The 24,465-nt window shown below is 46.9% G+C and overlaps 1 protein-coding gene across 4 annotated transcripts in view; it reads right to left on the bottom strand.

Moving 5' to 3' along the window:
* LOC125706014 (multiple C2 and transmembrane domain-containing protein 2-like) overlaps positions 1–24,465 on the bottom strand; it is a 59,558-nt gene that overhangs the window by 9,421 nt on the left and 25,672 nt on the right. For 3 of the 4 annotated variants that reach the window (XM_048972437.1, XM_048972436.1, XM_048972438.1), the window contains 10 exons: positions 23,066–23,159; positions 22,865–22,967; positions 22,551–22,653; positions 21,962–22,063; positions 21,180–21,254; positions 19,881–20,000; positions 8,018–8,131; positions 7,290–7,331; positions 3,041–3,150; positions 2,681–2,790 (listed from right to left, as the gene is read on the bottom strand). In XM_048972437.1, coding sequence (XP_048828394.1) covers positions 2,681–2,790; positions 3,041–3,150; positions 7,290–7,331; positions 8,018–8,131; positions 19,881–20,000; positions 21,180–21,254; positions 21,962–22,063; positions 22,551–22,653; positions 22,865–22,967; positions 23,066–23,159 — 973 coding nt within the window. Of the gene's footprint in view, positions 1–2,680; positions 2,791–3,040; positions 3,151–7,289; positions 7,332–8,017; positions 8,132–13,619; positions 13,774–19,880; positions 20,001–21,179; positions 21,255–21,961; positions 22,064–22,550; positions 22,654–22,864; positions 22,968–23,065; positions 23,160–24,465 lie in introns of those variants that run through there. The other variant, XM_048972439.1, reaches the window with a different exon arrangement.

Here is a 24,465-nt window from a genome sequence, read left to right as displayed (position 1 = left end):
ACTGACCGGATCACAAGCACAGAGATTAGCCACTCACCAGCCCTTTTTTGGAAAAAAAAAAATTGATTTTTTGTTTTTTTTTTTTTTCTTTTTCACAATTCACACTCATGTCCCACCTGTCTCTCTGTGGCCCCTCCTCTGTCTACTCTGCCAAGGCTGGGCTTGAACCAGCAACCTTCTGCTCACAGATGCAGAGGCTTAGCCTGCAGCGCCACTCGCCACCCCTGCTTGTATGCACTGATTTTCGTATATATGTTTTTTTTTTTTTTTCCCTATCTTGCCAAATAAGGGGTTCACACACATGTACCACCTATCTCTAATGCCAAGGCTGTTTTTTTTTCTTGCCAAATAAAGGATTCTCACATATGTAGCACCTGTCTCTGTGAGGCGATCACAAGCGCAGCGACTTAGCCCACTGAGCCACTCACCAGTCCCATTCGAAACTCATATTTTTGTAATTTTGACTCTCAAACACGTACGGGTCAGAGCAGATCCAGTTTACGCATTTGTGGCGATTTCTGAACAACTTTTTACCCGGATCCAACTTGCTATGTGGCCCCTCAGAATTGGGACACCTGCCTTTACACACACATGAATTTTAATGACATCCCATTCTTAATACATAGACTTTAATATGGAGTTGGCCCACCCATTGCAGCTATAACAGCTTCAATTCTTCTGGGAAGGCTGTTCACAAGGGTTAGGAGTGTGTTTATGGGAATTTTTTGACAATTCTTCCAGGAGAACAATTTGTGAGGTGAGGCACTGATGTTGGACGAGAAGGCCTGGCTCGGGGTCCCCGCACTGATTCATCCCAAAGGTGTTCTGTAGGATTGAGGTCAGGGCTCTGTGCAGGCCAGTCAAGTTCCTCCACACCAGACTCGCTCATCCATGTCCTTATGGACCTTTGTACACTGGTGCGCAGTCAATGTTGGATTAGGAAGGGGCCATCCCCAAACTGTCCTCACAATGTTGGGAGCATGAAATTGTCCAGAATGGCTTTGAATGCTGCAGCATAAAGAGTTCCTATCACTGGAACTAAGGGGCCAAGCCCAACCTCTGAGAAACAACCACGTAGCAGCGTGTTTTCCATCACTGCATCCGACGCTTTGCATTGCACTTGGTGATGTAAGGCTTGGATGCAGCTGCTTGGCCATGGATATCCGTTCCATGAGTTGCTGTCATTATTTCACTTTGTTATAATGCCACAGTTCACCATGGAATATTTAATAGCAAAATTTCACAAATGGACTTAATGCACTGGTGGTATCCTATCACGGTACCAATTAACTGAGCTCCTGTTCGACATTCTACCATCTGATACCATGCCCCCCCCCCTTACTGGCTAGGCACCTCATCCTTTTAAAATGGATACACGCCAGCCCCTCCAACACTTGATGGGCGTATACTGTACAAGAAGTTTTACGATCTATACATCTTCAAATGCTACGTATCTCATTGCAGGGGTGAACCCATCTAGTACTTAAACAGCATCGGTCTCCCCTAGTGTGAGAACCTGGTCTTTGATAAACCTCAGGACAGGGCCCCCAAGTCTTATGAAAGGTCTTTAAGGACCATCCAATGCTGGTGGCCGTTAGGGAAATGAGGAAACAACTTTTGCACAAAGTGTCTGCTTTGAAATAAATGAAACAGATGTTTCTTTGGCATGTTATGCTTGACTGATAGGATTGTGACTGTTGCAAACACCCCATCCTCATATAAACTATTAATAGTGTTGAGCCAGTTTTTTTCTGGCCATTTAAGAAAGGCAGCTAAAGTTTTTTTATACCTTTAAACATTAACAAAAGCCGTTAATATCTTTTCTTTGAAATTTAAAAGTCTGTTTTTCGCAATAAGACTTGTGAACGACTGAGTTTGTTTTGGGGTCTGACTACACATGACGGTCCTATACTTTCACCGGTATAAAAAAAGGTTTTTATACCACTGCTCCAGTTAAGAGGAGGACAGGCATGAAAAGCACTGGATGTCATTGCCACAGGACAGATGCATTAAACCCTGCCCTGTGCTCTCCTGGCGTCACAGAGAGCTCACACCCCGGGCCACGGTAGAGCCGCTCAGGCACATTACTTTGGCGTCACTGAGCCGCTGCCAGTGCCTATGAAACGACGAATAATATGCTTTACCGCATTATTCCAGATACACACTCTACCTCACGCTTCTGCTCAGATTAAATCACCATCCTGACCAGAGGGCTGTGTCTCACGCTCTGAGAAGGCCGTTCGTATCACAAGACTCTAAACAAGTCAGTGTTAACAGCAGGCATCATAGCCCGTGTAGAGAAAAAAATGTGTGCAATATATATAAATATAAAAAAAAACGTATTGGTTCGCGTCAGCCTGATACATAAATTACGTCTCACCTGCCGCCTCTGATGCACCTTGCACTACGGCTGAGGGATCTTAGGTTGTTTTACGTCTTTATAGCTATTTTCTGTGTGGCTGCAGGGAGCGCAGCGCGTAAACACGGACGTACAGTTCCGATGCCTCTTTGCGCCTAATCCGCCCCCTTCAATCTGTCGACGGGAGATTCTGTGGGAGTCTGGCGGCGCCTGTCGAGCCCCGTCTGTGTCAGAAAGCGCAGCAGGCAGAGTGGCAGCTAAAAGAGCGAGATGCGCGAGGCGGCGGCAGGGGCTCGGTTCAGACGCCGAGTGCGGTCTTACCCCATATCAGGATGATGTAGCGGAGTGGGATGTAGTACAATATAACCGTCACGATGAACAGAACCAAGCAGGCCAGGGTTGACAGGAATGGCACGGACCAGTTGAAAGTGCTAAAATTTAAAGGTTTGAAAAAGAATTAAAAATCGACATCCTGAAAATTTGATCATGGAATATTTGTCAGCATTTTTTTTTTTTTTTAAATATTACTTTACATTATATAACAGAACAAAAACTGCCATTATTTTAGTCTGACACCAATGAATTGTTAGGGTTAGGGTGTCAGGCTGAGAATTAACCCAAAAACAGACTAAGTGAGCAAATGCTGCATGTGTCACTGTCGCATACTCTCCCTGCCCGCACTTTTTGATCCTCTCCCCGAGGCATGCAGTCTCCTCCAGTAGACTCTGAACGCTGACCACGATCTCTTGGACCATGTGGATTTTCTCCATCAGACCCCTTCTTTCCGTTTCCTGTGAATAAACAGAGTTATATTAGCAGAGATCATCATCTCCCAGTGGAAAACTACACAGTAGCAGTTTTTTTTATATCACGCATAAACATATGACCAGATTTACACAAATCATGATCCAGTGAGAAAGTAATATGTGAAAAAACAAAGAATAGTTTGGCATATTTACCCCAGAAGTGCCAATAAGAGATGAGAGTCATGTTTAGCATCCTGTGTGGAACCTGTGAAATTCCACCCTGTCGCACACTAAGTGGTTGACCACAACTCCCCCCCCCCCCCCCCGGCACATCTTTCCGATTTTCTTCTTCATTTCAGCGACTTGCATTACCACGTTCCAGGTTCAACTTCAGTGCATCTCTGTGCATTATTTACCCACAGTTCAGTTCCACATCTTGGGTATTTAATGTTTCATAGCGGTGCATTACGCAGTATCTCCTAGTTAACCCTGGGAAGCCCAGACTGAAATGAGTCCTGTATCTGGATCAGCAGGGTTTTAAGGCAACCCAAGAGCTCATAGGATCTGGCTTCCTTCTGGGGTAAACTAGAGCGAGGGGGGGGGGTGCTCCCTCACGGAGATATCAGAAGTATGGCAGGGGCCACAGGGGTGGGAATTCCAGACATCAAACAGGGAAATAATGAAAAGCATGACAAGATAGAAAGAGGACAGCATGGGGATGTTATCTGATGGACTTTGTCACTGGAGGCTCGGAAGACCTGCACATCACTGTTAAAAATGACCCCAGCCTCTTCGCACAATGGAGCCCAGACAGGGCCCTTTATCAGCCTCTCATCATCTGGCCCAAGGGAGCCCCTGACGACAGTCAGACCAGCCAGACACTAAGCTGCACCTCATCCACAGTCTCCCTTCTACGACAGTGGCACAGCGTTGCGACCAGTCAGACGCTACGCTGCACCTCATCCACAGTCTCCCTTCTTTGACAGTGGTGCAGCATTGCAACCGGCCAGACGCTACGCTGCACCTCATCCACAGTTTCCCCTCTATGATAATGAGGGTGCCAGAGGCTGTCCCTTCTCATACATCAGCAAGCTTATGTCAGTGCTGAGATCCACCACATGTTTGATCAGATATTTACTACACTTATTCATAACTATACGATGCTGCAGAGGATAAGGACTCTAAGACTCTCTCTGCAAACACATGCTATCTTCAGAAGGAGCTGAGAAGTAAACTCATTTTCCCTTCAGTTCAGAAGAAGTCAATGACATCCAGGTCTCACTGCTCAGCGGTAAAGCGGACAGAAAGTGCCCGAAATGAGGCCGATGAGGAAGACAGCCTTTGAACACCCCCCTCACTAACTGGCCTGGGAACAACACTTTGGCGTCTGCAGGAACTGGGAGGACAACCCAGGCTGTCTAAACCTGCCTGAGCCTCACATGAGAGTAAAACCCACCAAGGGAGACAAGTTTATAGGCGACCAAACTGCACATAAGGCAAGCTGTGTCAAAGAGTGCTTCTGAAAGATAAAAAACGACACAGCACAGCTTTCATGTTAATAAACAGGACAGAATACAAACAGAAGCTGGCTCGCCGTCTGTGTGGAGGAGCTAGCAGGATTATCTTCCCTCATATCCCTCACCACCTTTGAAGTCCATGCTCCAAATCTCACGTTGCTCATTTGATGATCTTAATCTTTCCAAATTTCCTTGTTCAGCTTGTTCATTACTCCAGGAAAACAAAATATAAAGCAGGAAGCACCAGAAGCAGGATGGGGTATTGCAAGGAATAGCCTTTAGCAGTCATTATAAAACCTGTTTCAGATCATTTATATTTGAGATTAAAATATAACATACTTGCAATAGTTTAAGATGGAATTTTAGCTAATGATTTCATCTGGAGCACAAAGTTAAATTGCGAGTGTGATTCCACGGGGGTTATGGGCATCAACAAAATGCAGAGGAGAAGCAGAGTCATCACTCCTCTAATTATAGTAAATTGTATCAAATGTGACTATCCTTGTCCTTGTAATACAATCGATTTTCTTGTGAGACACCTTCATCGGGAAGGAAGGAGCGCAAAAGCGTATCATGTGACCCCATGGTAGTGGCAGTGCTCCAGATCCATACACACTGGATACGGACAGAGCACTGCAGTACACTGAGGTACAGACTGGTCGTGGACAGAGCACTGCAGTACAGACTGGACGTGGACAGAGCACTGCGGTACAGACTGGACGCGGACAGAGCACTGCGGTGCTATCGCCCCATCAAGATGCACACCTCTCGCATGTGATGAAGGTAACCTTTGACCCCTCCCAATGAGGAATGGCCTCCAATCAAATTAGTGGGGACAGCAGGGACAACCATCATATCAGGGAGGCAAGGATTTTTTTTTTACAGTTTTTAGTTATATGTTGGTTTTCAGACTAGGACAGCAAGATCACTGTTTTGAGAAGCCAATTTGTGGTAAGCTATTTATTCTTAAAAGGGAAAAATAATACTAATATGTCTATGCTCTCCATACTAAGCCAATCATACTAAATCATTTCAGCCGATGTCGGCTACTAAAATCACACTCTTTGGGAAACATCCTGGTTAGCCGTCAGATTTAATACTAATCAGTCTTTCAGACAGAAGTACATGCTCTCCTGCATGCCGTCACACGCTGGCCGCCAGCACTATTAAACAAAACTTTCAAAACTAGTACCTAAACTTTGAGATAGATTCAAGCAATTGGTAATTACGTTATTCATATAAGAGCAATTTAATTTGAAGAAGAACATCATACTTAAATAAACTCAATTAACACCTGAGACTGGCAAAGTTTTACTGATAATAGGGGTGTTTTAAGGTACAGGAATTTAAAAATGTTTTTAAAATCTTCCGCAGTTGATTATAAAATGATCATAAAAACCTATATATGTCAGTAATTTCTCCAGCAACGTAGAAGAGAAAACAAACCATGTTAATAATTTATCATATTGGTGGTACATATTTTCTGTACGTATTCACAATAAATAATGTGTTTGCTTCCCAGGCCTGTGTTCAGTGACAAAGGGGTAATTATGGGAAGACTTCAGACATCCTCTCACAGCATCCTTACAAGCTCATGCACGTGTATTGCAGTGCTTCCATATAAGAATTAGCTGCCTATTTGTGACACATTTAATTACTACATTTGTGCTCACGACAGTTACTCTTATATGACATAAAATATCATGGCAGAAGGATGTATTGGGTGTACAGTTAGCATATTTACATTTCTGCCAAATCTGAAATGGAAATATAAAATAGAAAACAGACGTCAGATAGCATTGAGCAGGATATAGACAAAGAGCCTAAGGCAGAGATGACTTGATATGTGATACTGAGGAGGCCACTTCAATACCAGCAGTACACAGAAATTCAGATGGCCCGCTCTGACATGGAAATGGAGATAGATAAGACCCAAATCTTTCTGTCTTTTTGATGAGAGGAAGTATATTGTCTTTGACATCACAGTGTCGTGGCCCAGCCCAGGGATGCCCCAACGACGTCATGCAAAGAACTCTCTACAGCCACGCCTCCCAGGGAATCCCAATGTGTGAGAATTGCCCAGTCAGGAAAGCTTGCCAGGCTTACGCCCTGATTACCAGTGGAGCTCGTCCGGCGATCATGCCCCTTCCCAGTTGTGATCGATAGCAGTAACTGACTTCTCTATTTCTTTGCATCTGGTGCAAGCACCAAAAGCGAGATCTTCTTGGTTTTCCTTGAGTTTGACAGTTTTCTAGTGCAGTCTGTTCTTGCCTGTCTGGTTTTGTCTGACACCATTTCGGCCTTCAGGCTTTGAGTTTTCAGTTTGCCCCATTACTGACGACGCACCTCGCTTGATCCTGGACCTGCCCAACAACCCTGGTTTTCACTCATCGCCTGACAATGGTCCCCCTACCGGATTCTGAATTTGCATGCCAACTTGGATGTTGTTTGGATTTCATTAAATTTGACTTGGACTGTTGATTATGATATTTGCAATGCCGCATTAAATCCTGCCTACCGTCCACCTCTGACACATAGTGGCCATTGAAAGTGCAGTCAGTTTAGCATGATTTTGGGGGCATAATAATAGCCTTTAAAAAGTGGTTGAAAACTGTGCAGCAATGAAGAGATGAAAGCAGTAGCTCCTGGTATAAATGAATAAATTACCTTTTCATCCTCGTCTTCATCATCACCCAGGTCTATGTGGTCCTACAGCAGACAGTGCGGAATGGAAAGGTGAGCATTTCTCGTGAAGGTGCAAGTCACTTGGGCCACATGTTTCTTTTCTCAAGCCCAAAAAGATAATGGAAATCTCTGCTTGAACATCCAAGCCATCGGGAGGAGGGCTGGTTCATAAACACGGCCCCAGCCGGCACTCGCCTCGCACAAAAGGCAAGGTGAGACAGCTATCTTCACCCGAGCAGTGTCACGGCGAAGCAATCTAAAGCCTCCACAAAACAACTGCGAGGAGGGGACAGAACTGATAGGACAGCACATCTCATCTGGGGGGGGGCTGCCCAGATCATTTTATATCAAGCTTTCCCCTCAAACCTCTGTCTGTTGAGTGCACCGTGACCTGGCCTCGCAGAAGGTCACAGCCATTGCAGGCAGGGCGATCTAAGTCACCCAGGACTTTAACATTGCCCCAGGATGGCCCCGCTGTCCTTAGTCTGTGACACAGCTCCTTATTTGGGGTAACATCATCCCTGTGGGGCCCAGGCAAGTCAGCAGGCCACAATCCACGTCTCATTCATAAGGCTAGGAGACCAATTCTTAAAGCCCAGATTAGATTGTGTCTGCATTCTCTTCAAGACAAAACATTCAGGAACCCTAAGGATAATACAGTGAAATGGATTTAATACTATTTACAAAGACTAAATTTAAATAGTGCTCACCAGATCGTGGCTGACCTTCTCAGAGGTGACCTGGAAGTAGTTCCAGGCGATGAGGAGGAGAAGGGAGAGTGGCAGCATGAAGAGTTCCCAGTGCCACACCATGACCAGGAAAATCTGAAATGACACCGCAGTGGGGGGGGAGAGATGTTACAGGCTAGTCCCAGCACCTCCTGCAGACAATGAAGGTTCACCCATTTTCACTCTTCGGCGGAGCTTCTCCACACTCCTGATGTGTCCCTGTGTGTTAGCTCTCACATTCAGGCAGCTTACTGCACGGCTCCCCGACGTCCCAGAATCCAATTTGCGAGCCTGGCAGCATGCGTTTCTGAGAGGGAGGGAAACGGCGACATGGCAAGGACAGGCGGTTTGCCCCAGGTGGCGCGATGAGCGGCAGATCATCCTGCCTGTCGCTGGCTCCGCACACATAGTTACACATACCGGGAATGTTTGCCGCACATCTCAGATGGGCACCGCACATACCCTTTACTGGCTCCGCACACGTGGTTAGCGCGGGAATGTTTTCCGCACATCTCAGATGGGCACCGCACATACCCTTTACTGGCTCCGCACACGTGGTTACCGCGGGAACGTTTGCCGCACATCTCAGATGGGCACCGCACATACCCTTTACTGGCTCCGCACACATGGTTACTGCGGGAATGTTTGCCGCACATGCCTCCTGCTCCCATCTCAGTACCAAAGAACAGTAACGAGTCCCAGGACAAAGGAGACAAATCACACCAAACAGTCCTCCATCATTGTGCATTGAGCCAGCTCTCAGCTCAGAGTACAATTCACCACAGTTCACAGCTGTACAATAACTGGAACAGAATGTTTAAAATGATTTATTGATGACCTAATGAGTCAGGCTAATATTCACTAAGAGTTTCCACTCAGACAATGCCTTCACAGGTGAGATGGCTTCACAGAAGAAAAAAGCCAAAAACACACATTAACCTCGAAAATAAGCTGTTTATTAGTAAAGCACTTGGGGATATTCCTTGGAATATAATGCTATAGAGCCTTTCTGTTATCCTGTTTAACTCACAGACAAGATTATAAACTCGCTGACATCCAAACATGTTAAGGAGCACATTACAGCTGCCATAGTGCTATTGGTAGTGATGCATCATATTATTTCTTTAAACGGTTAAAATAACATCTCAGTATATGTGTGAAAAAAGAGGCCCAACTCTTCTCAGCACTCACACCTACAGTAATGTGGCACGAAAACCCCGAGCGGTGCGTGGCTGCAAGCGCATGTCAGGGCTGTGAACTAAACGGGGCCCGGGGCTGTACGTATGTGGGCTGCGTGTTCCAGGCGGGGCGACACGCAGGGCCCACACCAAAGCCTGTTAGCCGCATCAGCTTGCTTTCTAAAATATCACACTTGTCATCAGATACCACCAAAACATTAAACAGAACAGCACCATAATTGTAATTCAGGTATATATTTAAATAAATATGAATATGCATGACTGGTTGGCACGGTCACAGTGTCTGCATTTTTTTTTCAGCTGTGGATAACCCGTGTTTCCAGGTGGCTGTCCTCGCCGCAGGAAGAGTTCTCTGGGCTTAAGGACAGAGGGGCCTGTCATTCGCAGAGATGCGCTTCAAAGTGAGTCTGCTAGCTGACTCCAGCCCAGCTGGAGGGCTGAACCTGGCCGCCCTCGCCGAGAAGCGGCTACATTAACCACTAAACTCTAATTGCCTGGTCTCTGTCTGGCCGTGTGAGTTAACATGGGGAGGCAATTCATTTCCACCCAGGGAGTCGACAGAGAGGATCTGTCACAGGTAGTCATAATTGTCTACTAATGCAAATTCCACTAACTGGGCACGGCTCAGACAAAACATGAAAATGTACAGAAGTATAATTTGTTGTGTCTAAACCACATGCCTAAATGAGGGTATAAACTAGACCAGTCAGAATTCTCCTGCACTCTCTCAGGCAGGGTGTTGCTCAGAGTAGAGAGGATTTGCATGGTTTTATAAGCTAATAAAAAAGTAAAACTTAGCCATGGTGCTCCGATGAGCGGGATGCATGAAGCACAGCAGATCGCACACGATAACAGGGCTATGTCGCTCACGTCTCCTTTTCTTCTCACATTTTCTGCTACTTTGCTAATTCCCTGCTTTATGTTTTATTAGCAGCGAGGGGGGTCATTTAAGGAAGGCTGGGAAGGCGTGCCGGTGGGGTAAAGTGTGAGTTTGCACTGAAAAAAATCCAGCTTTTAATTAGGCCCTAAGCCCCCCCACCCTCGCTTAGCATTGAAATCCAGCCAGATGTCACACTGATACTAAAATCAGATGCATTAGCTGTCAGCCTCTTTCATTTATGTATAAGAAATACATCATCTAAGCATCGTCTCCCATAAAAAGTAAAACAGACTGAAAATGTTTATGAAAAAGTGGAAGTGTAACTCATCATTACCCACAAACACACATCTATATGAGTGTCTGCATGAATGTTCATCTGAATACGTGAAGAGGGGGCACAGCAGTAGACGGCTAGTAGGTCAGAGGCAAGCCGACAGGATTTTTCTGTGGTTCTGTTAACACGACTCTAGAGAAAAAGTTTCAGTGTAGGACTGTGGATAAACCTGTCTTAAAGCTGCACATACCGCCCCCTCTCTTCCCGGAGGACTCGGCATCGCCCGGGGACAGCCGCATACTTGTGACCCCAGCCAGAGTTTTTTCAAATCCCACTAAATATTTTTCCACTCTACAAAGGGGAAGATGCTACATCCACCTACCTGCTAGCGAGGACATGGAGAAGTGGAGTGTGGGATGTCAGCATTTTATATGCGAGGCTGCCTCTCATTTACAATTGGCTGCTGGAGTGCCCCACTGTTCTTATCATGGAAATTTCTACAGTTCACCCGGAAGGGCTGTTTACTTGCCATCAGAGCTCACTAAGTAATAGCTGTTATTTTCTATGGTCCAGTTAGCTGTATAAGCCAGATTACCTATGAACTCCCGCTCACAACACACTAAGCATGCTCGCTGCCATACTCAAACATTTTGGACCAAGTACCAGATCGGATAAAACCAAAGCAGCCAAGTACCACGTGTGAAAAAAATCACAGTAACGTGAATTGCAATAACAAATTAGCATGTTTCTTCTTGTACACCACCTGGGCACACTCTGAGTATTACTGATGGCAGGCATAACACCTGGGTGCACTTTGGGTACTGATGACGATGTGCATACCACCAGAGCGCATTCCATGTACAACTGATGGTACACCAACCACCGGAGCACACTCCAAGTACCACTGATGGTACACATACCGCCTGGGCGCACTCCAAGTACATCTGATAGTACACTGACCACCGGAGTACACTCCAAGTACTGCTGATGGTACACGTACTGCCTGGGTACACTCCGAATACCACTGATAGTACACGGACCCCTGGAGCACACTCCGACTACCGCTGATGGTACACGTACCGCCTAGGCGCACTCCTAGTACATCTGATAGTACACTGACCACCGGAGTACACTCCAAGTACTGCTGATGGTACACGTACTGCCTGGGTGCACTCCGACTACCACTGATAGTACACGGACCCCCGGAGCGCACTCCGACTACCGCTGATGGTATGCGTAACACCTGGGCGCACTCCGAGTACCACTGATAGTACACGGACCCCCGGAGCGCACTCCGACTACCGCTGATGGTACACGTACCGCCTGGGCATACTCCTAATACCAATGACAGTACACGGACCACCGGAGCGCACTCAGACTACCGCTGATGCTATGCGTAACACCTGGGCGCACTCCTAGTACCACTGATAGTACATGGACCACCGGAGCGCACTCCGACTACCGCTGATGGCATGCGTAACGCCTGGGCACACTCCTAGTACGGCTGATGGAACGCATACTGCCTGGGCACACTACGAGTACTGCTGATGGTATGCGTGCCGCCTGGGCACAATCCAAGTACCACTGAAGATACACATACTGCCTGGGCACACTACGAGTACTGGTGATGGTACACATACCATCTGAGCGCACTCCGAGTACCGCTGACGGTAGACGTACCACCTGGGCACACTACGAGTACCGCTGATGGTATGCGTGCCGCCTTGGCACACTATGAGTACCGCTGATGGTATGCGTGCCGCCTTGGCACACTCCAAGTACCACTGAAGATACACATACTGCCTGGGCACACTACGAGTACTGGTGATGGTACACATACCATCTGAGCGCACTCCGAGTACCGCTGACGGTACGTGTACCGCCTGGGTGCACTCCGAGTACCACTGATGGTAGATATACCACAGTTTGAGAACCACTGCAAACCAATATTTAGACAGTTTAACTTGGTCTTGTGTTTTCCTCAACAGAGTCCTGAGACAAGATTGTCCATTTAAGAATTCTGCTCCACAACAGTCATGCCACCTGGTGGTCTTGTTCTCAGTTACAGTTCCTGTAAGAGGTACAGTCATGGCCACGCAGGCCAACTGGAACACTAATGGTTTCATTTTCACAGAGTCACACTCTTTCACACATTACCCATGTCCCATATTGGGGTCTGAGCATGCCAGACAGTGCTCGCGGGGGGCAGTGCAGGGCTGAGGTGGGAAGGGGCGTGGGGGGGGCCGTGATGCCAGCCTGATTGTCGCTGATTAACTTAACAGAGCTAAGCAGGTTTAACAAGCCTGACTCCAGGCCCTACCTGGAGAGTCGGGGATTTAAAAGCATCCAAAGTAGAAGTGAAAACCCTGTATAATCATTGCTGAAATCTACATTCACTTTTCCGGGTGAACTAAGGGGCAGCTGAAGTAATCTGCAATGCCTTCTCAATTTAAATACAGGAAAAGAGAAGGATAAATCATAAATGAAAGCCCCTCGGCAGGAGGATTGTGCTGCGCTAACACCCGCCTGCAGGGGGAGCTGTAATAGCGGGGTGTGTTGAGGTGCATTTCATTACACTTTAATTAATCACCTAAGTGGTCTGATAAAATCTGAAATTAAGAAAAAATATGTACATTCAGGATTTTTAGAGGACTTCCACTGACGGGTTGGACTTCAGAGGGAAAAGAGATGTGGTTGGATGCTTTTTCCTTTAGAGACCTCCTGCAGGGTAGCTGTGGCCTTCTGTCAAATGGTGGACTGGGGGGGCAGGCAGCAGTCAGTGCCCCTTATTCACGGGGGAGGTTGGAGGGCATATCTCACCCTGTGACACAGGCTGACCCGGCAGGCGACAGGCCAGCGCAGCAGAGCACTGCCCCCCGGGGGAGCAGGCAGCAGAATAGCGCTGGTCCCAGCCCTGCATGGTTGGACCCCCCCCCCACCTAGTGTGCATGTGTCCCCGGCACCATCACCATGGAAGATATGTCCTCTCTGCCCTCAGAAGGTGGTGGGCATCTTGGACTCGCTCTTGGCATGGCACAGCTTAAATGCAGAGAGCCTTCCACAGGCCGTCCTCCAGCTAAATCCTCCGGAAGTGGGCGTCACGCGTGCCATCATCTCCCCTCATCACGTCATTTACACATGGCTTCCGCAATGGAAATTAAACCCATAACTCTGCATGCATTACGCAGAGGACACTCAGTGGACAGCAGAGGTTTACGGGGATTTTCTCACCAGGGCAGGCAGACCGGTGATCGCGTCGGACCTGTGACGCTCTTGAAGCTCACGGTGCTGTTCCGTGGACTGCAGATCGTGGAGGCGGCATTCGGCCAGCCCAGAGAGCCGGGTGTGGATTGAGAGCTAATCCCAGACATTCAAGGACATGATGCTGAAAGAGTGCGCAAAAAAAAAAAAAAAAAAACACGCACACATGCCAAAATAAGGCAAAGGGATCCTCCAAACAACACAGAGCCTCAAACACAGAATCACCGCCGCTATTAAAATCTTAAGAGCATTAGCTGTAATTCTAGCAAGGCGTAGGCAGCCCACATGGGCTAAGGGCTCTCGGCTTCACTTGTCGTGCGGAGCTCCCCATACCACCCCAAGTCACACGTCCTCCAGTAAGGATAGTTCAGGAGAGACGGGACGTTCAGCAAGGCAGGTGAGTCTCCAACACACGAGCAGAGTGCACTATCCAGCCAGGGCTAACAGGCCGGGCCAGCCAGGGCTGTGCTGCAATGCAGCAAACAGAACCAGGAGATCCCAGCTGCCCCCCTCACATCCCTAAGGTCTGCACCACCACTGGTATTGCTATGCGCCCAGGGTACCAGGGGTAGCATCTCCGACCTAGGTGGTCCCACCCCTCGGCCATGTCAATCTACTGTGCATGCTGACTTCAATTATAATGGCGTGCCATAAAAGCTTCATCCTACGCCATGTTGGCGGCCTGTGATGTGTGACAGTCAGCATTTCACAGGCTGTCAAACAGCTTCTGAAGCCGCCGTTACCTGGTGGCGTGGCAGACAGGCGCCAGGATCTGCAGGCAGGTGCTTTATATTCCAAACTGCTGACAGGCTCCCTACCTTTAAAACATTATATCTATTTAAAGCACCCGAATGACCAAAAGCTGTAAGCTCAGCTTTTGTGTAGAAATGATCTTTACCTTCCACTTTTTGAAAATGATTTTTCTTTCTCTGTTCACCTCAAAATTCATCTCAGGGTGTGAAGCAGTACTGCTCCTGGCTTCTTAGAGCTATTCAGTGTAACGGAATTATTTCACGTTCAAAGTTTGTTGAAGGCACACAATAGAAATTTCCACTTTCACAACATTCCCTTGGCCAACCCCCTCCCCACCCTCCCAATTCTCCAACAGCTTGTAGGCGCTCAAGATTGCCAGTTTGGCAGTGCTCTAACTCCATCTACAGGCTAAAGTGTGCAGTGCAGAAAGGAACTCTATTTGACCCCTTTGGAGAGTGCTTGGTGATGTACACAGTATTCATCCAGCAAAGTCTTATGGAAAAGCAGATTTAAAAGGGCAACATTTTATTAGGCTGTCACCCCCACCTCTTGCTGGGTCAAACACTGAGGAGCACACGTCGTGCACTAGCCGTGAAACAAACACTTTGTTTGTTCTTTGGGGGTGATGAAGATTTTATAAAACTGAAAAGTTTTTATAAGGCATAAAAACCTAATTAGGAAACTTTCCAATGATTTCTTATTTTCACAAATGGCAAGTCGAACCAGCATCAAAGAGAATAGCATCTCCCCTGCTAATAGAGCATATCATGCAATCAAAAACAATGACGATAACCCCAAAATGTAACTACTGTTCAGAGAAAGGCTCGACTCGGCCAGAACCACTGCAGGCTTGCTGCTGATCAGCGCAGATCATGTGCTGAAACCTTGAGTGAGGTCATAGTTTTCGGGTGACTGAAATAAAATGGGCTTTGCAGCTTGGTCAGCACAAGCCACAAAAAGATTATATTAAGTGCATGACTTAAGGGACTGGGAGGTGCACTTCTTTGGAGGGATTCCTTTGCCCTGCTCCCTGTTCAGCCCAGCTATTCATATCTAATGACATCTGTCACTGCAATCAGATGGACACTATACTGCCAGAAAACGTGAAATACACAAGACTGAAACAGATCAGATGGAGTATTTACATTTAGTGGATTACACCATTGTTTTGGGAGGGTGAGCTTTGTTAGGGTGGGGGGTTGAATGCCAAGCGGGGCAGTACCGCTGTACTTTTTGGTCCAAATCCTTACCTCATTTTCGCAGCCTAGCCAAAAATACAAGACATCTCAGCCAAAAGCAAGGCTGCAGGATGCAGCAGTGTGCAGGACAAATTAATACTGCGACGTGCATGGAACACAAGCTGCCTCGGAGCTACAAGAATCCGGACAAACCCTAAGAAGCATAGCGGAGAGAAAGCCTGTAATTATACATGTATTACGCACTTCAGAGACGTGGGTAGAACCCAAACTGCTTCCCCTATCAGCACTGCCTACAGACACGAACACAGATGTAGAGTGCTTTCCAAAGGACACAGCAAGCGCTCACACTTACATACTCATCTCCCCATATACATACTTACCCTCTACTCACACACCCGTCTTCCCATATACATACTCGCACTCTACTCACCTGCCCATCTTCCCGTCTATATACTCACACTCTACTCACATAGCCATCTCCCTGTCTATATACTCACACTCTACTCACCTGCCCATTTCCCCATCTATATACTCACACTCTACTAACATAGCCATCTCCCCGTCTATATACTCACACTCTACTCACCTGCCCATCTCCCCGTCTATATACTCACACTTTAGTCACCTGCCCATCTCCCCGTCTATATACTCACACTCTACTCACATAGCCATCTCTCCGTCTATATACTCACACTCTACTCACCTGCCCATCTCCCCGTCTATATACTAACACACTACTCACACACCCTTCTTCCTATATACACACTCACACCTACTCACCTGCCCATCTCCCCGTCTATATACTCACACTCCACTCACCTGCCCATCTCTCCGTCTATATACTCACACTCTACTCAGATAGCCATCTCCCCGTCTATATACTCACACTCTACTCACATAGCCATCTCTCCGTCTATATACTCACACTCTACTCACCTGCTCATCTCCCCGTCTATATACTAACACACTACTCACACACCCATCTCCCCGTCTATATACTCACACTCCACTCACCTGCCCATGTCACCGTCTATATACTCACACTCTACTCACCTGCCCATTTCCCCATCTCTATACTCACACTCTACTAACATAGCCATCTCCCCGTCTATATACTCACACTCTACTCACCTGCCCATCTGCCCATCTATATACTCCCACTCTACTCACATAGCCATCTCCCCGTCTATATACTCACACTCCACTCACCTGCCCATCTCTCCATCTATATACTCACACTCTACTCACATAGCCATCTCCCCGTCTATATACTCACACTCTACTCACATAGCCATCTCTCCGTTTATATACTCACACTCTACTCACCTGCCCATCTCCCCGTCTATATACTAACACACTACTCACACACCCATCTCCCCGTCTATACTCACACTCCACTCACCTGCCCATCTCCCCGTCTATATACTCACACTCTACTCACCTGCCCATTTCCCCATCTATATACTCACACTCTACTAACATAGCCATCTCCCCGTCTATATACTCACACTCTACTCACCTGCCCATCTCCCCATCTATATACTCACACTCTACTCACATAGCCATCTCCCCGTCTATATACTCACACTCTACTCACCTGCCCATCTCCCCGTCTATATACTCACACTCTACTCACATAGCCATCTCCCCGTCTATATACTCACACTCTACTCACCTGCCCATTTCCTCATCTATATACTCACACTCTACTCACCTGCCCATTTCCTCGTCTATATACTCACACTCTACTCATCTGCCCATTTCCTCGTCTATATACTCACACTCTACTAACATAGCCATCTCCCCGTCTATATACTCACACTCTACTCACCTGCCCATCTCCCCGTCTATATACTCACACTCTACTCACATAGCCATCTCCCCGTCTATATACTCACACTCTACTCACATAGCCATCTCTCCGTCTATATACTCATACTCTACTCACCTGCCCATCTCCCCGTTTATATACTAACACACTACTCACACACCCATCTCCCCGTCTATATACTCACACTCCAGTCACCTGCCCATGTCCCTGCCTATATACTCACACTCTACGCACCTTCCCATTTCCCCATCTATATACTCACACTCTACTAACATAGCCATCTCCCCGTCTATATACTCACACTCTACTCACCTGCCTATCTCCCCATCTATATACTTACACACTACTTACACACCCACCTTCCCATATACATACTCACACTCTACTCACCTGCCCATTTCCCCGTCTATACACTCACACTCTACTCACCTGCCCATTTCCTCGTCTATATACTCAAACTCTACTCACCTGCCCATTTCCCCGTCTATATACTCACACTCTACTTACATAGCCATCTCCCTGTACACATACTCACACTCCATGCACTGATCTCCATGTATGTATACTCACACTTTCTTCATTATTGGTCCCATATACATACTCACTCTACTCACATACCAATTTCCCTGTATATACACTTTACTTTTATGTCATATGTCTAAATAAAAATATAGCACATATTGTTAGTCAAAAACTAGCAAGTCACCCATGCATAAACTGTAGCAAAACATCAAGAATTATTATAATCTTCATGTTTTCCTTTGCATTCTATTTGTCAGGATTCAGCAAAGGAGACCTTCATTGCCAGCACTGCTCTGACAGGAGGTGCCAAAGCTCCATATCCTCACTGGAGCCAGGCGGAAGCCTGCCTGCTTTTCTCGTGAGCGTTTGGAGGAGTCTAATCAGCGACCTCTTCACAGTGCACATCCGCTAGTCAGAGCAAAGCAAGACTGCAGTGTGGCTTTTGAATTTAATATACATAGAAAGGGATTCTAAAATGACATGTATTGCAGGCAGGCAGGTAGACTCTGGGCTTTCAGACTGGAGAGTTACACTTTGAGTATTATTATTTGAGTATTATTAAAAGGGATTCTAAAATGACATTTATTACAGGCAGGCAAGTAGACTCTGGGCTTTCAGACCGGAGAGTTACACTTTGAGTATTATTATTTGAGTATTATTAAAAGGGATTCTAAAATGACATGTATTGCAGGCAGGCAGGTAGACTCTGGGCTTTCAGGCAGGAGAGTTACACTTTGAGTATTATTATTTGAGTATTATTAAAAGGGATTCTAAAATGACATGTATTGCAGGCAGGCAGGTAGACTCTGGGCTTTCAGACTGGAGAGTTACACTTTGAGTATTACTATTTGAGTATTATTAAAAGGGTTTCTAAAATGACATGTATTAGAGGCAGGTAGGTAAACTCTGGGCTTTCAGACTGGAGAGTTACACTTTTAGTATTATTATTTGAGTATTATTAAAAGGGTTTCTAAAATGACATGTATTACAGGCAGGTAGGCAGACTCTGGGCTTTCAGAATGGAGAATTACACTTTGAGTATTATTACTCATGCAAATGAAAATCCCTGGCAATTCAAGAGGTCACACAGACTGCCATCTTCTGAGAAACATGTCTGTGAAAAGCTCAATCTGCGACTCTCTGGTCACCTGCAGGGGGTCTGATTGAACGTGCCTGTCTTTATCTGCTTGGCTTTGTCTGTCTCTCTGTCTGTGTATGACTGCCTGCCTTTCCACATGCCATTCAGTCATCTTCAATGGACTTTCATTTTTCCAAGGAAATACAGAAACCCATAAGACACGTAACAGCTCGTAAGACACATAATATATAGAAGACCTATGAACCACAGGCAGAGATCTACCCTACCGGAGATCCTTCCAATTATAAGATGGGTCTACTGGAGGAGGGAGGATTGGGTCAAGTGCAGATTATTTCAGATCACTGGGGTTATACAGGGCACTGGTTCACAGGGACTCATTAGTAATGCCTACGGAGGCACTGCTGAAACTACCCCAAGCCAATTTTAGCAGCAAGAGCAGAAAAGGCAGTTACTTGTTAGTGAAACTTACATCATTCAGAGGGCAGGGATGAGAGCTGGCCAATTATTTACAGTTGGCATTGCAACACAGAAAAGACAGAGATGTCAGATAAACGGATGGGACCGGGTGACACCAGAGGGAACAGTACCGACATATCAGGTTAAAAGGCATCGGGTGGCGGCTCTTTGAGGCAGCAGGCTCAACTCCTAATTGGGAAACATGGTAGATTTTTCTTGAAATATCACGGAGATCGTATGCAAGGGGCGAGGCTGAGGGAAACAAGGGCCATTTGGCAGGGATGCAGTGTGGGGGATGGCTCTCTCCCTGGCAGATGCAACAGCCAATCAGAAGACGCAGTTGACATGGGTCACACGCGAGAGGGACTCACCACAAAAGCTATCAGACTCCGTTGCGTGTTCTGCCACTGAAAGCAGCTTTTAATGTACTGCAGCGTGTAGAGGATGGAGCGGCTCATCTTCCGAACACGGTACACATTCCGCTGTAACACCTGACAGATGAGAAATATGAAACTGAGGAGAGAGGACATTTTGCTAACAGTTTATTTGCTTATTTAAGGTATGCACCTATCAAGTACAAATAATATGAAATCCATTTTGATTAATGTAGGATTGGAAATTTTGTAGTGAATCAGGGGGAAATGGGGGCATGTGGCTCAGATGGCAAAGACACTGTGCCTGTGATGGGAAGGGTGCTGTTTTGAATCCCAACTAGCAAGGCACAGGAGCGGGGGGCACATAAGCAAGGCACAGGAGCGGGAGCTCATAAGCAAGGCACAGGAGCGGGGGGCTCATAAGCAAGGCACAGGAGCGGGGGCTCATAAGCAAGGCACAGGAGCGGGGGGCTCATAAGCAAGGCACAGGAGCGGGGGCTCATAAGCAAGGCACAGGAGCGGGGGCACATAAGCAAGGCACAGGAGCGGGGGGCACATAAGCAAGGCACAGGAGCGGGGGCTCATAAGCAAGGCACAGGAGCGGGGGCTCATAAGCAAGGCACAGGAGCGGGAACTTATAAGCAAGGCACAGGAGCGGGGGCTCATAAGCAAGGCACAGGAGCGGGGGCACATAAGCAAGGCACAGGAGCGGGAACTTATAAGCAAGGCACAGGAGCGGGGGCACATAAGCAAGGCACAGGAGAGGGGGCACATAAGCAAGGCACAGGAGCGGGAGCTTATAAGCAAGGCACAGGAGCAGGGGCACATAAGCAAGGCACAGGAGCGGGAACTTATAAGCAAGGCACAGGAGCGGGGGCTCATAAGCAAGGCACAGGAGCGGGGGCACATAAGCAAGGCACAGGAGCGGGAACTTATAAGCAAGGCACAGGAGCGGGGGCTCATGAGCAAGGCACAGGAGCGGGGGCACATAAGCAAGGCACAGGAGCGGGAGCTTATAAGCAAGGCACAGGAGCGGGGGGCAGATAAGCAAGGCACAGGAGCAGGAGCTCATAAGCAAGGCACAGGAGCGGGGGCACATAAGCGGTCTCTGAGCAGTCTGCACTTCGCTTTGGAAGAAAAGCAACTGTATAGCTGTGCTCTCTGCTATGAAGCACATGAAGCCCAGAGCAGCTCATGAAGGTTCAGCAACCCTAAGCACCGAGTGAGGAAACCCCCTGTATGCTCAGCGTCTAGTGTAGCTGCTGGTATACCGTCACATCCATGAATAACACAAACCTTCTTGGAGAATTTGGGATTGTCCTCAATGAACTTTGTCTCTTTCGGCTTGAAGGTTCTGATGCCTGCTCTGACCTATGAGTGTGATAAATACAAGAATGTAAAGCTGCTGTACTGTCAGAAAAAGGGGACAATTTGTACCTCTGACAGTACATTTACCCTCAGGAGGCTCCCAACTGTACCCTAGCTGTAGGTAAACGTACCTTTCATGGTACAGAAATGGACTCTGAGGACCATTTTTGTGCCATTGAGGGTACAGTAATGCTGTTTGTACCTTGGGAAACAAACCTGTAGTAGGGCTGGACTCTTCTTTTCTGACTGTACAGGAATCATATCCAGTTCAGAACACCATGATCATATTCAAACATTGCTGGAAAACTGGAATTATTCTCCACTTTTCAAAAGTGAGAGGTTTCATGCCATAAACTCAGCATTGATGGTCACCAACATATTAAACTATTGGGAACATACTAGCTCAGTGCAGATACAGTCAGACCTGGAGTAGAAGCTGTGTCCATTAGTGCAGTCTGTTAGGAAGGTTTATTTTAGAGCCAGAACTACATTTGCCAAAGGCAAACGCCCATACAGTCTCAGTCCTGGACCTGAGCATTTTGATTGGTCAATCTCTGGGCCATCTGTTCCCAGAATGTGGGCTGTGCTGGGCCTGTCTTCCTGATCTGCCTCTCCGAGTGTGACACAGATGGCAATTGCAGCCAAGATGAAGCAGCCTGTAATCACCATGTATTATACACCTTAATTGCCAGTGGAGGTATGATACTTACCGGGTTAAAAAACACATCCAATTCCAGACATATTATTCCTTTTGACAGCCTCCCCAAGTCATGTGTTTTTAACAGGTAAGAGTTCTGTACACCATTTTGTATCTAAAATGCAAAAACAGAATGAAACAGTAATGAATGCTTTTAACAAATCGACATCAGGAGTCCTCAGCTATTTTTCCTGACAAAGCCAAGGTTCACTGCATCTGGGGCAAGGGGGCAACAGGGAAACATTCTTCCTGATGTACAGGTAAGTATGTATCATCTATTTTTTTTCTTAGAGTTTACACTGGAGTTTCATTGAGTATAATAACAATAATTTATCATCCTGCATTTATTCCACAAGTTTAATACTGGACACGCCCAATCCCGCCCGCAAGCGAATTAGTCGATCGTGCGGTCCGGATTCAACTGTTTTTCGGTCTGAATACGGCCTGGAGTCTGCCAGTTGGTGACTACTGATCAACACCATTATAAAAGTATGTTTATTCGTAGCTAACACAGCCACAAAAATGCCCTCTCTAGGACCTTATTAACCTCTTAGGATAAGTACACATTTCAGCCCGAACGGGCACTGTGCGACCTCACTTACAGACAGCAAAGGAATAAGCACTTTCCCCAGGAAGTCGGGAGGTTTGTCTCCGTCTTCATCAAAGACTGTCACTTCCAGACTTTCATGAATATCTTTGACGGGCCTAAAAAACAGATTTTTATTATTATTTTTGTTTACTATCTCGAATATTATGAACATTACCGATGTACTGACAGCAACAAATAAACTGAGAGATACATGGCAAATATATGAGTAGTACTCATACAACAGATTACAGCAGAGTACTTTATATATTATTTTTCGGTTATAATGTGCCAAAAAGAAACAAATAATAAGAAAGCTCTTCTACTTACAAGGAAAACACAGTGTTCCACTCTGGGTTCAAGGTCTTGTAGACAGTATGAGTTTGAAGCCTGTCATTCCCTAACTGTACAACGCAGAATGGGTCGCTCTTTCCTGACAAAACAAAAACACATGTAAGGATAAATCTAAAGAAGATACTGTCAAACTCCTTTAGAGATCAGCAACAGTGAAGGGAGTCAGACTCTCCGTACCATTCAGATCAGCTGCTGACAGATCCGCAGCTTTGATAATCTTGGCCTGGAGGAAACCGACGTCTTGAACATTTCTGAAGGTGTTCTTCAAATACTGCAGAGACATTCAAATTGAAATCAGCATTTCATTTTGTGAGACAGTGGTGGTGGAGGGGTCTGGACATGGGGGGTAAAATCAAGCCAGCTCCTTTGCTTCACACGATTCTTTTTCTGACTCATTCTGACAGTTTGGGATGTTGTTGCTCTCGCCCTCGGTAAGCCACACACGCTCTGACGCCCCACACACGCTCTGACGCCCCACACACGCTCTGACGCCCCACACACGCTCTGACGCCCCACACACGCTCTGACGCCCCACACACGCTCTGACGCCCCACACACGCTCTGACGCCCCACACACGCTCTGTCGCCCCCCCCGATGCCCTGTCGCCCCTCCCAATGTTCTGAAGCCCCACGCGACGCTCTGATGCCCTATGTGACGCCCCTCCCGATGCTCTGATGCCCCTCCCAATGCTCTGACGCCCCTCCCAATGCTCTGACGCCCCATGTGACACTCTGACGCCCCTCCCCACGCTCTGACGCCCCTTTCAATGCTCTGATGCCCTACGTGACGCCCCTCCCGATGCTCTGATGCCCCTCCCAATGCTCTGACGCCCCATGTGACACTCTGACGCCCCTCCCCACGCTCTGACGCCCCTTTCAATGCTCTGATGCCCCCCCCATCTCCTTTCCTAGTTGCATCCTTCCCCTCTGCCTGATGGCCATTTTATTTCTCCCTGCTGCTTTGCTCCCTCCCTGGGTAAAGTTCCTTCCTCCCATCTCTGCTGGTTATGTCGGCAGTTTCCCATGGAGTGCACATTTATTATAGTTCCTTATCAGGCATGTCTGTCTAATCCACTGCTAATCCACTGGACCCACATTTTTCACGTCACGACACAATTGTTTTTAAATCTTTGAACCAAATGTATTTTGTGGGGTGCTGGCAGGAAGCCATTTTTTTTTTGAACCACACACTCTGACCAGCTGAAAGTGGTCCTGTGAACCAGTGAAAAGTTCAGAAACTATTTCACACATTTTTAGGGTTGGATCTTTTGTTCTTTTATCGCAAGAATTCTAAACTGAAAACTTGTTTTTATTCTTAACCTTTTATGGGATTGCAAAAGTATTTTTGTGTGAATAATCTGCATATAAAGAAAGTATAGTTACTTTACTAAGTTTGATAAAGCAGGTTTTTCATGGCTATGGCCTCTCCAGGCACTTGCCAAGAGCATTTATCTCGACAGACATGTGCTTCCAGCTACACTGTGCTTTTTTATAGCGTGGTGGCAAGTGAGGTTAGCATATGCTGTCAGTCACAGCCCAGTGTAGCCCAACAGGGTCGACTGGGCTGCTGGGTAAAG

This window comes from Brienomyrus brachyistius, chromosome 13 (genome assembly GCF_023856365.1).
Source record: "Brienomyrus brachyistius isolate T26 chromosome 13, BBRACH_0.4, whole genome shotgun sequence".
NCBI lineage: Eukaryota > Metazoa > Chordata > Actinopteri > Osteoglossiformes > Mormyridae > Brienomyrus > Brienomyrus brachyistius.
The sequence above is the reverse complement of the archived record's forward strand: the minus strand, read 5'-3'. Positions and strand labels throughout refer to the sequence as shown.